Genomic DNA, 14,253 nt, shown 5'->3' on the forward strand with positions numbered 1-14,253 from the left:
CCCGAAGGGGCAGGGACAGCGTGCATTGTCGCTTTTCCGTGTTTCAGAGGCTTGTGTGCTTGTAAAACTGGATGTGTGGCTGACCCCTTCCTGATAGTTCAGCCTTACCTGAATAATGGGGTTTGCATGAGGTTCCCGGATTTCTCTAGGTTATGGTGTCTCTTCTCATGAGAGCGCTTAGCCGGACATGACTGTCGTGTCATTGGATGGCCCCCTGGTGCCAGGCCTGGGGTATAGATGCCATCTCTACACTACTGTCTACCCTTTGAAAGTCCCTAGGTGGCTTCAGAGAGCCTGGGCAGCAGTGCCCAGCTGGGACGTCAGGCGGGCGGGCGGGCGGGCGGGGCAGGCCCAGCTCTGCAGGGTCTGTGGGGGCAGGGCGGGCCGCCTACATGCTGCTCTGGGTCGCACCCAAGGACCCTCCCTTCCTAAGGACCAAGCACTTCAGAGGGGCCCTGAGTTTAGGGTAAGGGGTGAGTGAGGGGATGAGAAGTGGGCTTTCCTGCTCTCAGAGGCTCTGTGCTTGTGAGGCTTTGGAGAAGGATGAAGAGGTTAAAAGAAGCAGCCCCACCCACGGTAACTACACCACCCAGACAGAACCAGGAACGACGCCTCGTTGTAACTTCCAGGCTTGTTTTTATGCATTTATATATGTTCTATATTTTTAAACAAAAATAGTGTCATGCTATATACATTATTTTATAAGCTGCTTTTTTCTCCTTACTCACATAGTATATCTTTCTTCATCAGTGCATATAGGCCTTGATTTTTACACAGGCTGCATAGCATTCTTTGCTGTGGACGTGCATAAATATTTAACCGGTCCCCCACAGGTGGACGCTAAGGGTGCTTCCATATTATATTGCCCAAAGCCGTTCTGGCAGGTCAGTCTCCCAGGTCGTCCCCACCTGGGGCTCAGTTCTGAGCAGAGGTCGCCAGCCCAGAGGGTCTGCAGGTTGTCAGCGTTCTACTTCCAGGGGCTGTGCAGGTGGCCACCCTTTCCGACAGCCAGAATGGCACAAGAGCAAGGTGGGTCTGTGAGGTGCTCCGCTCTAATCCTCCCCCTCTCTCCTCTCCAGGGCTGAACCCATCACAACCACTGTCTTCCAGTATCCCGTGGGCTGGCCACCAATGCAGGAGCTGCCCCCCTCCCTGCGGGCACCCCCACCCGGAGGATGGTCGGCACAGCCTCGAGTCCAGTGGGGCTGAGCTCTTGCCCACCTCCCTGTGACCTGTCTCCTCAGTCACAGTAAAGACACTGCCCAACTGTGGAAGCAGAGCTGCCTTCCCTCCGCTTGCCCTGGGGCCTCTGAGCCTGGCCTCCCATCCACCCACCATCCCTCAGGGTGTTTCTCTAGAAGATAGGTGAGAAACATCCGAATGTTTATAAAGAAAGTCTGTCCTCGATGGCTGGCCTGTCTCTTGCTGGCGCTCATGCTGGCGGCTCTGTCCTCCCGCCTCCATCAGGGGACAGGTGGGCTGGAATGAGTGTCCCCTCCAGGGTGCTTAGGGATCAGTAGAGCCTCAGCCAGGCTGGGCACAGCGTATGCCAGTGTGGCGGCGACCCAGCTAGTAAGTGGCCCCAGGCTGAAGAAGGGAGCCGAGGACTGCCAACCGTCTCGGCCCCTGAAGAGCTGAAGGCTTGCATCTGCCCAGGCTCAGCAGGTGCCAAGAAATGGCGTGACACAGGTGGAGCAAGCAGGAGAGCCGGATCTCCGGCCTCGAGGGTGCAGAGAGGTGGGGCCCCAAGAGGACAGGCTTGAGGGTACAGAGAGGTGGGGCCCCAGGAGGACAGGCTTGAGGGTACAGAGAGGTGGGGCCCCAGGAGGACAGGCCCTGGACTTGAAGAGTGGTCTGTGGCCACTGACAGTGCAGGGCTGTGGCAGGCCCTCAGGGGACTCAGGACCTTCCAAGGTTACACCCTGGCCAGTGGGGAGGCACACGGGCTACAGGATCTCTGCTTCCTTCCTCACTTGGACTTCTAGGTTCTATGCTAGGAGACAATTTGACCCTCGGTCTCTAAGCCTTTGGTAGATGGCTCAGAAATTGATGGGCCTTGGGGCTGTCTCTCATGCATGAGCATCTGCCTTTCCTGAAAAGCCCCATGGAAGAAGAATCTGAAGCCAGATCTCAGGCCCTTAAAGCGTCAGGCTTCTCACCTGTGAAATGGGCGGACGCAGGCCCCGGAAGGTACACGGAGGACTGGCTTTGGGTCTAAGGAGTGTCAGAGACCCAGGAGCCTCAGCCCTGTGCCCACCCCCACCCTGCCCACTGTTCTGGACACGAGTTTCTTGCCTGGCTAAACGATCACAGCACTGACTGGATCCTGGGGGCTCCTGTGCAAGTCCCTCCTTTTCCAGGAGCTCCTGAGTGGTGGGAAGTGAACGCTACACACAGGCCAGGTGAGGGCACAGGCAGGGGACAGGGGCTAGGACTGTCCTCAGAGCCACCACCAGGTCCTCCACAGCTGGGCTGTGGAGCCATGCAAGGCCTATGGGGTGAGGATTGGGGTGGTCCGTGTCCAGGCTCGAAGTGCCCAGGGGTGGTGGCCCAGGGAGCAAGCTAGGGGCGGGCTGCAGGCAGCGGTGGGTGTGCAGTGGGCGGAGCCTATTTCATGCCGCTGCGCAGCACCTGGTTGGCCGCGATGAGCATCACACTGATGATGAAGGCGATGGCGAAGGCGCAGATCAGGCTCTTGCGCACGCACGTCTGGCGGATCTGCTGGTTGGAACAGGCTGCAGCCGCCCACCAGGAACATCAGGGAAAGAGACAAAGGGGGGCAGTGGAGGGATGGAATCAGATCTGCACTCTGGCACAGGGACACCAGGCTGGGATAAGGAAGGAGGCCCCTATGCAAACCCTTGGCATGTGCCCCTGCCCGAGCTCTGGAACCCACCCACAGAGACCCAAGGCAGGCCACTCACTCTCCACGTCCACGGGACACTCCTCCGCCGTGCCCAGGTGGCTCTCCTCTTCCGTCATGATGATGTTCTCTATGTCCTTCATGGACAAGTGCTCGCAGAAGGTGTCATAGAGAAGTCGCTTCAGCTCGTCCACTGTCAGCTTCTGCATGTCACACTGGGGTGGCAAAGGGCACAAGTGTTCTGGCTACTACCCTGCCACGGTCCCCACCCAGCACCCTGTAAGTGCACAGCCCCAACAGCAGGCCTCTGAATTCCATGACACTGAAGCACCTACTCCATTCATCCCCTGGAGCCCAGGCCTCCAGGAAGCAGGACATTCAGTAGACAGGGTCATGCCCCACTTATCGTGGCCTGGGTCTAACCCTTCACAGGACACGACACCTCCACAGAGCAGAGTCCCAGTCAGCCAGGGCATACCTTCCAGAAGACTGTGTCAAAGTCGGTGCCGTGGAACTTCTCTGGGACCCCCGAGGTGGAGAGCTTGGGTCCCAGGAGTGTTACAAATTCCTCAAAGTCGACTTGGCCGTCACCTAGAGTGGGCACAGGGTCAAACGGAGACAGCGCGAGCAGGCACTCCAGTGTTCAGGGCATGAAATGGAGTCTTGGCCTGCCTCTGACCAACCATGGGACCTCAGCCCCTTCCCTGAGCCTTCAGTCAATTTCAGGGGTGCCTAATGTACCAGGCTCAGAGCTAATGTCAGGCTACCAAATGTGGTGAAGCTCTATGGGAGACCGTGTGGGAGGAGAGCAGCAGATGGTCCCCAGATGTGGGACACCCTCCGGGTACACTCTGAACTCTCATGGCCCTCAGCACAGTACCGAGCATCCCCTGATCATCCTTTCTGCCGTACAGATGGAAGGGAGCTCGCGCTCCGGGCGCCGAGGAGACCTGGCATTACTAACCACTCTCAGTAGTTTATCTTCAATAAAAATACCCGGTGGCAAGTGCAGCCACCATTTCTTTGGTTGGTAGAAGCTGAGCTATTTACCCCACCCTCCTTTTCCATACTTAAAATCTTTCTCAGACCATGGAGTGGGAGGGGCAGTTAGACCCATACGTGGCTGGGACTGTCACACCTCTTCCGACCTCCACTTTCTAGGATGAGAACTGTTGATAGATCGTGAGCACAGGAAACAAAAGGCCAGACTGGACTCGGGTGCTGGGGCCTAGATGACGGTGAGCAAGTAAACCGAGGCAGGGCATCTCACCATCCATGTCTAGCCGCTGGATGATAACCTCCAGCTCCACCTCGTTGGGCATGTAGCCCAGGGAGCGCATGGCCGTCCCCAGCTCCTGCTTAGAGATGAAGCCGTTGCCATCGCGGTCGAATACCTTGAAGGCCTCTCGGATCTCTGTGGAGGAACAGAGAAGCTGAAACCAGCCCTGTCCCCAGCAACCTGTCACTCTGTCGGGACCCAGTCACACTCTTGAGCTGTGAACTGAGTTTTCTGAGCAGGCAGGGAAGTGGGGACAAAGGTACATCTGGCCTGAGACAGTGATCAGGCTCCGCTCGGGTCTGGCGGCCTTCCTGAGGTGCTCAGGACCACACCCTGTGGCGGGTGCAGAGAGAGCACCGGATTCACCGGCCAGGTTGGCTCTCCAAGGCTCCCTACTTGGCATCATCGAACCTTTGTCCCCTTCCCACTGGACTTCCTGTCCCGGTCAGGCAGCACTAAGCCATGGTGCAATGACCACATAATTCTAGCTAGTGATGGATAGAACTCACAGGCTTCCTGGCTTAAAAGACAAAGATAGGACTAAGAGCTGAGGCAGCCAGGCCGGGCTTGAGTTTTGGGCTTCGTGCTCTCCATAGGTGCAGTAGGAAGACAGCCCTGGGCGCAAGGGCTGCTGCACTCGACCTGGGCAACAATGCATTTGACCGGGACTCTGGGACCAAACAACACAATATATGCTCTTAGGCGGATGGGTGGCCTATGGGAGCACCACTGCAGCAAAGGGCTGGAAGCTGCGAGGGTTCCTGACCTCTCACCTTTGTTCTACCTGTCTGTCTCTCTGCTGCTGTCTCTCGGAAATCAAACCCAGCAGGATCCGAAAGAATATCTCCCTAGAGGGACAGACTTCAGCCCATCATCAGCTCAGCTCCCGCGGGCTCCTTGCTTGCCACCCTCATAGCCTTTGCCTAAATCGTTCTGTGGGTAGAATTTCACTCAGCAGGCGAATTCAAGGTGGTATGTGTGTGTGAGAGAGAGAGGGGGGGATGGAAAGGGAGAGAGAGGGAGAAGACACTCCTAGAAGGGTTTAGGAGGGCCGGAGGCCAGCCCAGTTCATGGAGGATTTGATTACACTATCCTACTGGTTCCACTATTCCAGGCCCTAGGGCTCTCTAAGCCAGGAAGTGGCTTGTCAGGGCCTATGCTTTCTTTCCCTGGCTCGTCTGTGTGGGGTCACACATGAGGTCTTGAGGTCGAGTCCACCATCAGGCTGCAGTAAACACTCCCCACACACCCTCAGGCAAGCCTTGGGGACTGTTGTCTGCATCAGGAGCCAGCAGCAGGGCTGGGAAAGTGGCTGGGCTGGTAGAACTGAGCCAGACCCAGGGGTTCCTGCAAACCCTGGGCTCTAGCAGCTCTAGGCCAAGGACCTGCCAGCATTTTCCTGGGCCCTGAAGGAGGCGATGTGCCCCTTGTGGCCAGAAATGAAGAACCCGGGCAGCCGCTAGGGCTGCCGGGGAGACGGAGCTGCTGCGGGAGTCGGGGAAGTCAGTCCGCTTGCCTGGAGCCTGGAGCCTGGAGCGGCTGGGTGGAGTGGAGGTGTGCTTACAGTCCTCTCCCGCCTCCTTTCTCTCGCCTCCTCTTTCTCCCCTCTCCCCTACTCTCATTTCTAACCAGTGCTGTCACCTTTCTGGACTGGCATCCAGGACACACACTCAAGGAGCCCCTCACGCCTGGAGGACTCCAAGGCTGCTTTGAGCCTGCAGCTGTGTCTACAGGTAATTCCTGTCCTATCCAACTCAGACGGAGCCCAGCTCCCCAGTGCGTGGCTGTAGCTCTGCCCCTGGCTGGCCTGGCCTTGCTCTGGTCACCCATCCCTTCGCACACCCTAAAAATGGATTCTGCTGGGACCAAGTGGGTCTTGTCCGCAGAGTCCCAATTACCAAGAACAGGGCCTGTCCTTGACAGGATAAACATGCTGGATACTCAAAGGACTGAATGTGAGAGTCCATCTACTAGAGCACTCAGAGGCTTCTGCACCTCCACATAAGGTCTCTGGGCCACCCACAGAAGAGAGAAATGGAGCTGAGGGCTAGGGAAGCAGCCACGGGTTTGTTTGAGGAACTTCAGAGTCGGCAACTGCACCCCTTGGAGTCTGAGGCCCATTAGGGAGCCGGTGCCTAGATGCCAGGAAGGATGCCAAAGTCCTAGATGCGGTGGGGGTGCTGTGGAAGCTTTGAGCTGAGGCCTGAGCCGTACTTCCCACCGCGACAGGGTTCAGGATGACTCCCCAATTGCAGGGCGGCCTCAATGCCCTTTTCCAAGGCCCCTGAGGAAAATGCACCAGGCAGGCAAGACAATAACGAGCAAGTGAATCTTGGGGCATATGCTCAGGGGACAGGCTCTGAGACAGCCATCTCTCAGGTAGGGCTGACTTCCCAAGGCTCCACAGCTGGCCACTCTCCATCTATGCGCCCCTCCCTCCCAGCACACCTAGCTCACACTAATGTTTCAGAACACTACCCCAGCCCAGTCCACCCAGCTGCCTCAAGAGGTCCAGTTCAGGCATCATCTCATCAGAGTATGCTGATGTCACAGACCCAGGTTTGAATCCCATGTCTGGTATAACATTGCTATTTATTGTGCAATGGAACTTTCTGCAACAATTAAACAAGAAGAATCATCTGAGATGGCCGTTGTAAATCAGACCATCTCAGATGGCAGTGTGGGAGGAAAGGGAAGTCTGGGCAAACCTGGGATGCCGTACTGGCCTGCCTGATAGCTGTGACCAGAAGCCAAGGCCGGCCTTCAATTCCGTCTGGCTCTCCTGTTACAGCCAAGTGACCTGGGCAAGACACTTATTTCCCTCTGATTCTCAGATGCTTCCACTGTGAAACAGGATGAAATCTTGTTCTATGGCTGAGGTCTAGCCTCTACTAAGAGCTCCACGGGGGTTGGGAGAGTGGCTGTTAGGATGCCCCGTTACTGTGCCACGGACAATCACCACCAAGTGCATTCCCCGAAAGCCTTGCTCCCTCCCTGCCCCGTGAGGCCAGGCAAAACTTGTTGTGCTCTGTCTTGGCATGGGGATGTCTGGCCCGGAAATGGGCTGGCAGGGCCTCTGGGTTTCTAGGCTGATATTGTCCCCTACCTTCCGCTTTTAATGTGACATCCCCAGAGCCTCCCAACCCAAGGATCTGCACTGGGGCTCAAGTCTTCTGCAGACCCAAAAGGAGTCTGGGTAGAGAGGGGGCCCTGGGGGGCAGTAGCCATCCTCTGTGGTAGCTGCCACTTGCCGCAGCATTGGCTCTGCGCCCCAACTCTCCAAGAGGCAGCTGTTGGGCTTGGGGTTCAGGAAGCAAGGACAGAAAAGGGGGCTCCCCAAGGGTCCCCAACTGGCCACTCTCAACAGAGGCTCCACAGTTCTACTCCAGAACCCAGGTGTGTGGTTGCCAGCCTCTCTTTCTGGGGAGCCAGTTCCATCCACCCCTGCCTTTGAATGCTGGACCTATCGTCTAGGTGAGCGTTGGACACATTCAGGAGGGGTTACTTACGTTCCAGGCGTGGTGTGGTACATTCAGGAGGAATGTGGGAGCACCCTTGCCTCCCTTACATGGGCTGGGTGGGCCTCCGAGTTACCTCTGCCCAGGTCCTTCCTCCCCTTGCCAATAGCCATGCAAAGCTTCCTCCGGCCTCCGGTTCCCAGTCCTGGCCCCCAGCTGGTCTGCCCTGCCTTGCTCCAAGCTCGTGAGTCTATAGAGTGTTCTTCCTGCCTTTGGGTCCTCAGCCCCCGTTGCCAGGCCTGCTGACTACTCCCACAGCACCCTCTGCCACCATCCATCCCGATGACAACAGTGCCAATCCCCTTTTATTGATGGTGAAAGCAAGACTCCGAGAGACAGACAGTTGTCCAAGTTCACTCCCTGAGCCCAGCGTGCCGAGACTCGAACCCAATACTGCCTGACTGTTCTTCACCCCCACATTCCACTCCTCCCGCCTGCTCCTGGTCCTCCTCCCCCGGTGCAGAGTGGCCGCCCCCCTGGATTTCCGCAGCAGGCAGCACACGGTGCCTGCTGCATTTCATCCCAGGTCACGGGCTCCCCTGTGTCGTCTATGGGCTCCTCCATTGATGCCTTCCGGCCAACGGGGCCTGGGTCTTGCCCAGACTGCCCTGGAACAGGAACACTAGTGTGTGCTGGAGAAGTTAAGGAAGCAAAAGTGGCATCTGTATGAAGGACAGCCACTCTGCACCCAGCCCTGGCATTCAAGACCCACTGCAGGGAGCCCAGAGCCTGGTTTTCAGCAGCCGAGGAGGGTTATGGAGAACTTCCTGCCTTCATGTGTAGAGGCCCATAGGTGTCTGCTGCCTCTGTGCCTGCCACCTGCCAGCCACAGGGATGGCCCTGTCCTTCAGGTGCCCCCTGCACCAGGGCCCTTCCTCTAGCCCAAAGGGACCAGAGAGAAGCAGGGAGTGTTCGTGTGATGGTGACTAACAGCACTGGGCTCCTGCCAGCACGTCCCCGGGATGCTGTCCACCGGATGGCTGGCAGGGAGCGTGGGCCTCTGTGCCCTTGCACTGCCCACCCTGGCGCACCTCACCCCTGCACACCAGTCTCTCTCAGCTTCTGGATAGCCTGAGTGTGCACTCTAGGACCAGGGCATCAGGAGTGGAGGGATCTAGTGAGACCTGGAGTTATGGGGACAGGGTTATGGTGGAGGTGCTGGGAGCAGGAGAAAGGAGGCCAAATCTATCTGGGGAAGACATGCTGCCTCTGTCCCAAGAGTGGAGAGAAAGGGGTGCATGAAGGCTTCTGCAGTGGCTCAGAATAAAAGGCTATAAAGTAAAGGAAAACTGGCCTGTGCCCTGCACCCCTCCCGGGCCCCATCCCTGTCCCTTGACCTGATGGAGGCTCTGCTTTGGTCCAGACAGGACAGGACCTGGTTTTCCCTGGGGTGGATGCTAAGGTCAGGTCAGGGGCGGCATCTGTCCTTCCATCTGTCCCACCAGTGTTGGGGCTGAGACCCCCCTCTGCAGCTTTTCCCGTACCTGGGCTCCCGGGGTTGTGGGAAGTGGGTGTCTGGTGGACTGCGGTGCAGTGACCATGGCAGCTGCACCCTCTCTCCACAGTCTGCTCGCCCAAATTTGCCCCAGCCCAGGCCTGGGCTGAGGAAGGACTTCCCAGATGGCTTCTCTTGGGCTCCCACTAGTATCCTTTCCTGTGTTGGCCACTTCAACTCACTCCTATGAGCCCAGGTGAGACCCCAGAGCTGAGACCGCTCCACTCCAGGGATCGGAGACAGGCCCATCATCTGGGTAATCTCAACCCCTCCCCCAGCAGCCGACAAACATCCTAAGGGACCAAGACTACTATCAGCTCAGAGTCCCCGACTCCACTCCATATGGAGCCTCAAGAGGCCTGGGGGGAGGGGAATCTTGAGCACACCCCCACCCCCAATTTCAGCAAAGAAAGAGCTAGGAAGGCCCCAGGGGTCTCACTGCGCCCCAGGACACTCAATCCAGGAACCCCAGTCTCTGCCTGCTGCTCTGATCTTCAATAGCTAACTGCCTGCGTGCGGTCCCTGTTCCCGAAAGGCACGGAGACTAGGGTCGGGGAGGTTTAGGTTCCGGCCTCTGCCTTTTCCTTCCAGGCTTTGCTAACGCGACCGATCCTCCCAACCCGGCCACTTGTTGTCGCCAACGCCTCCCAGCTGCCTCGGCAGCGCACGGGTGGGGGTCCCTCGCAGGGCCGCAGAAGGGGATGGGGGCTGCCCCGCACCAGGCAAGAGCGGGGCAGTCGCCCTCTCTCCCCTTCTCCCACTGCCGGAGCAGATTGGATTCTCAACGCGACACGAGCGGAATGTCAATAGGAGCGCAGAGCCACGGGCGGGCGCCGCGGAAGGGATCAGGATGCGGGCGCTCCGGCGGCGGGAGCGGGGGGCAACAGCTCGGACGCCCCACTTCAGCCCCCGCCGCCTTGCCGCACCGTCACCGCCGGCCACGCGGCCCAGTAACCCCACTGCGGGGCCCCGCAAGTTTCCGCAGCGCCGGGGGCCACGCGGGCAGGGACCGGGCTGCCCCTGCGCCGCGGCGACCCCCACCGCGGCGCCTGGGGCCACCCGGCCGTCCCGCCTCCCGCGTAGCCGCTCAGCCGAGTCGCGCAGCAGGGTCCCCGGCGCCCCGGGCCAGCGCGGCACTTGGGCGCACAGGTAGGAGGGCGCGTGGCAGGGGTCCCCGCGGGGCACTCACCCTCTAGCTCGTCCTCAGGGATATCCACCGGGCGCTGCTCCGACAGCAGGTTGGGCACGGTGTAGATGCCCCGGTACATCAACGCCGCCGTCACCGGGTGGAACGGCATCTTGGAGGCTCCGCGCCCGCCCGCCCGCCGCAAACTTTGAGGCCGGGGCTCATGGGCCGCCGGCGGCCCCGGGGGCGGCTGGAGCGGGCGGGGCGCGCGGGGCGGCGCGCAGTGGCGGCGGCGAGGCAATGGGCACCCGCCCGGGACCTAGCGCCCCCGCGCCCCGGGCTGCCGGGCCATGCCGCCGGCTCCCTCGTCGGGATCCCGGCCGGGGCCTCGCAGAGACGGCGGGGGCGGCGCCGCTCCGGCCTCTCGGCTCCGACCGTTGCGCGCTGCGCTCCCTCCGCGCTGCCCCGCGCGCTCCGCGTTGCTGGTCGCCCGCTCGTCCGCTCGCTGGTGCGGCTGCCCGGCCCGCCGCTCCGGCTGCCGCCGCCGTCGCCGCCGCCGCCGCCTGCACTCTCGCTCGCTCGCTCGCTCTGTGCGGCGCTCGCCGCGCTCCCGCCTCCCCCTCCCTCCCCTCCCGCCCCCGCCCCCGCCCCTTCCCGCCGCCGGCCCCTGAGCGGCAGCCCCGAGCCCTCCCGGGCGCCTTCTCTGGTTCTCCCCGACTCTGCTTTTCCCCCAGTCTGCTTCGGATTGCTGTCTCCCGCACCCCACGTTTGCAGCCAGCAGGACCCGGGTGGTGTGGACTAGGGGTGGAGCCGTTCCTTGTACCCCCTGTCCCACCTGCCCTCCACTAGCCCTCCCCCAGCGAGAGCGGAGGAGAGCCAAGAACTAACGACTAGAGACCCAGAAAGGTGAGGTTGCCCCAGGCGCGAGGGTCCTTAGGACCAGTAATCCTCAAGTTGGTGCCAGGAGAGGCTCCAGGGTGGGGAAACTGAGGCTTAGAAAAGGACGTTGGCCAAGGTCACCAGGCAGGGCCAGCAGGCAGAGGCAAAGCACAGATCTGCAGAAGACTCCACTGGCCTGTGGCTGACACCAGCAGTTGACTTGATCCCACAGGGGGCTCTTGTCCCGGATCCTTCCTGAGCCCGTGCCACTCAGCTTGCAGAGCAGGAACAGGTCTGTCTCCTGTCCCCGGGGGCAGTGAGGGGGGAGCCGACCCAGAGCCTGTTGGTCACATGGCTGCAGGTTAGACTTTCCTCGGATCCTTAGCGTGTTCTATGGGGGTGGGGTAAGTGTCTGAGGGGCAGCATGCGCGTGCGTTTCTCTTTATCTTTCGTTCAGGACACTGTGTATATGCGTTTTCAAATCCATGTGCAGATGACCGCGTGTTTGAACTGTGCACCTACATGTGCCAAGGCTGTGAGCTGGCAGCGAAGGGCATAATCCAGGAGCAGGTGTGGGCAGGTGTGAAGGCCCTTGGGCTGGAAGTGGTATCCATACACGGACACAGATGTGTGTGTCTGTGTACAATTATGGGATCTGCTGACCCTCTGGCCTGGGTGGGCCTCAGCTGGCCTCGGTCTCATTCTTGGAACCCTCATCTGAACTATCTCCCTGCCCCCTTGGGTCCAATCAGCCAAAGGCCCCAGCAGGAAAGCTGATTGCCACAGCCCGGCCATGCCCTTCCCAAGCTGATTACATTTTTCTGCTTGTTTCTGCTTTTGTCGCTGATTAATCATAGCCCTGTCTCGGGGCTGGGAGAGAGGGTGCTGAGTGGGAGACACCAGCCCCAGCCACCCTGGACCACGGTAGGCCTGAGCCTTTAGCACTTGGACACGTCTTGGAATTTCTCACAGGCATGTGAAACTGTCGAGAAGCCAGACAAACCCTGACTCTCTTTGAATGTCTCGTCCTGGCCTCTGGGCCAGTTGCCGTCTATTCAGACTTACAGGTGGGGTTGTAAGAACCTCCCGAAAAGCACCCTCCCCAAAGCCCTTCCTGTCCACTTGAGCATCCATCAGGTGAGCTGGGTCCTTGTGCTCCTTTAGGATTTCTGATGGAGCAGAGCTGTGATGCAGGAAGAATCAGCTACCAACCCAGGGAGCCCTGGGCTCTTGCGCCTACCACCTTGCTTCAGCGGGACCTTAGTCATACCCCTTAACCTCTCAGGGCCGCCATGTTACTTCCCGGGCAGAGGAGAGGACAAAGTGACTTAACATGGAAGGTACCTGATGATGCGCCCCGAATCTCTTGGGAGTTTCCCATTAGCATGAGAATCCCTCTGTGGGAATATGAGCATCACTGAGGGGTGTCTGAGGGGAGATGCGCAAGCACCTCACTTGCTAAGCCTTTCCAGACAGTTTGCTACTGGGCTAAGGGAGAGAGCGAGCTGGAGTCTGCTGTCAGACTGGCAGGAAACACACGCTCTTGGAGCTTTCTCAGGAGGCTTCCACAGAGCAGCAGCGTCTTCCTCTGCTTCCCCGGAGCCTTGCTGCCCAGCCAGGGACATGTCAAAAGAAGGGACAAAAAGAAATGAAGAACTAAGGGAGTGTGCGCCCTTCACAGACCAGGCCCTGCGAAGGCACAGGTGTCCATGGATTCAGGGCCTGGCCCCCAGACGTGAACCTTGGTCTGCATCCAAAGGGCCAAGCTGTACAGTCATGTGACCAGGGTACTCCCCAGAGTAGGTTTTCTCCAGATCAAAGTGGCAGGGCACTCTGGAATGACAGCTCTAGTATCATAGTTTACCACACTCTCTTGGACCATCTTTGACACTTCAGTCCCCTGGTGACTCAAAGCTGGTCCGCCTTCTATCCCCTGAGGCACAGCCACAGCCCAGGACAGTAGCCATTGATGCAGGGGACCGCCTGCTAACACTGTCTCTCATACTAGCAGCCATACCTGCTCTGCTTTGTCTGCTGGCTGGGGACATAGGACACACCTGGGTTATGCAAGCAGCCTGCCTGGTCCCTCTCCTCAGTGCCTCGCTCCTGTTCACAGGCAGAGACAGGCTTACTGAAGGAGCTATAGAGACCACTCCAGCTGCAGAGCTCGAGTTTGGGGGGACTGCAGGGGGGAGACCGCGGGGAGGGGGGGGGACTTGGCAGAGGCAGGAGATCTGAGGCCAAGCTCTGGGACATGCTGGCCCTGCCCCCTCCTCTAGAGTGTGGGATCCTGGCTGCCTCTAGGAAGCAGTGAGCCTCCTCCGTCGCCTTCCAGTGCTATGTATGACATTTAGTGTCCTCCCTGAGCCTCAGTTTACTTGTTTATTAAACGGAAGCACATCTAAACACAGAGCAGTCAGGCTCTGTGTGTCAAGCCTGTGGGGTAGGGACATGGTGGCTCTCATCAAGCCAGGAGACATCTGCTGTGGAGTGACATGGTTAGAGATCGCTCTTAGCTTTTGAAGGCAGGCTCTGTGGCGGTGGCATCCCTCAGACTCCCCATGTGTGGCACGGAGCTGGGCTGGGCTTGGGCGCAAGACTAGGAACACCTGCAAAATGAAGAAGAGGGAGTGACAGTCACCCACCTGCCCTGCGGCACAACAGCCCTGTCCTCTCCTCTGCACATCAAGGGAGCAGATGGCGCCATCACAAGGTGTGAATTATGTCTGTCGCTCCCCCTTCTGGGGAAGGTGCTACTGCCATTGCACGGCACTCCTTGGGTGCCCACCGGGAGACGCTCGGGCCCCAGGCCTTCCTGGGGATCTCAGGGACAGAGGTTTGCCAAGTCCTGAAACTGACTCCTTCCTCCCAAAACCAGCACTTTCCATCCTGCCTAGGACCAAGGTCCTTCCTTCTCACTGCTGGAGGCCGCTCTTCTCAAGAGAATACTTCAAGAGAGAGCACCCGCGCTTTCCCTGGCTGCACCTGCTTCTGATGCCCTCTGTCTCTTGTGCACCCACGTTCAGCACCAGGGAGAGCGCCCAACAGAGCTCAGGCAGGCCCTGAGCTGAACCAGAGCAACACAGGGACTAG

General features: G+C 59.3%; 2 protein-coding genes across 3 annotated transcripts in view; one reads left to right on the forward strand and one right to left on the reverse strand.

Annotated features, from left to right (window-relative positions):
* Zmat5 (zinc finger matrin-type 5) overlaps nucleotides 1-1,407 on the forward strand; it is a 31,076-nt gene extending 29,669 nt beyond the window's left edge. For both annotated transcript variants that reach the window (XM_052198840.1, XM_052198841.1), the window contains one exon: nucleotides 1,080-1,407. In XM_052198840.1, the coding sequence (XP_052054800.1) occupies nucleotides 1,080-1,209 (130 nt within the window). In that variant the 3' untranslated portion in view covers nucleotides 1,210-1,407. The remainder of the gene's footprint in view (nucleotides 1-1,079) is intronic.
* On the reverse strand, nucleotides 1,387-10,535 carry Cabp7 (calcium binding protein 7). Its single transcript, XM_052198842.1, has 5 exons — nucleotides 10,345-10,535; nucleotides 4,134-4,277; nucleotides 3,342-3,454; nucleotides 2,925-3,078; nucleotides 1,387-2,735 (listed from the first exon to the last, which is right to left on the reverse strand). The coding sequence occupies exons 1-5, from the start codon at nucleotides 10,451-10,453 to the stop codon at nucleotides 2,608-2,610; spliced, it is 648 nt and encodes a 215-aa protein (XP_052054802.1). The 5' UTR covers nucleotides 10,454-10,535; the 3' UTR covers nucleotides 1,387-2,607.
* Between the last annotated feature and the right edge of the window lie 3,718 nt (nucleotides 10,536-14,253).

The sequence above is a fragment of the Apodemus sylvaticus genome, chromosome 11, assembly GCF_947179515.1.
Source record: "Apodemus sylvaticus chromosome 11, mApoSyl1.1, whole genome shotgun sequence".
Classification (NCBI taxonomy): Eukaryota; Metazoa; Chordata; class Mammalia; order Rodentia; family Muridae; genus Apodemus; species Apodemus sylvaticus.

Coding starts and splice junctions, on each gene's coding strand:
- Cabp7 (XM_052198842.1), bottom strand. CDS start 10,453: ATGCCGTTCCACCCGGTGACGGCGGCGTTGATGTACCGGGGCATCTAC. Junction 3,455..4,133: donor CCAGCGGCTAGACATGGATG/GTGAGATGCCCT, acceptor TGCCCACTCTAG/GTGACGGCCAAGTCGACTTT. Junction 2,736..2,924: donor GTGTCCCGTGGACGTGGAGA/GTGAGTGGCCTG, acceptor GGGCGGCTGCAG/CCTGTTCCAACCAGCAGATC.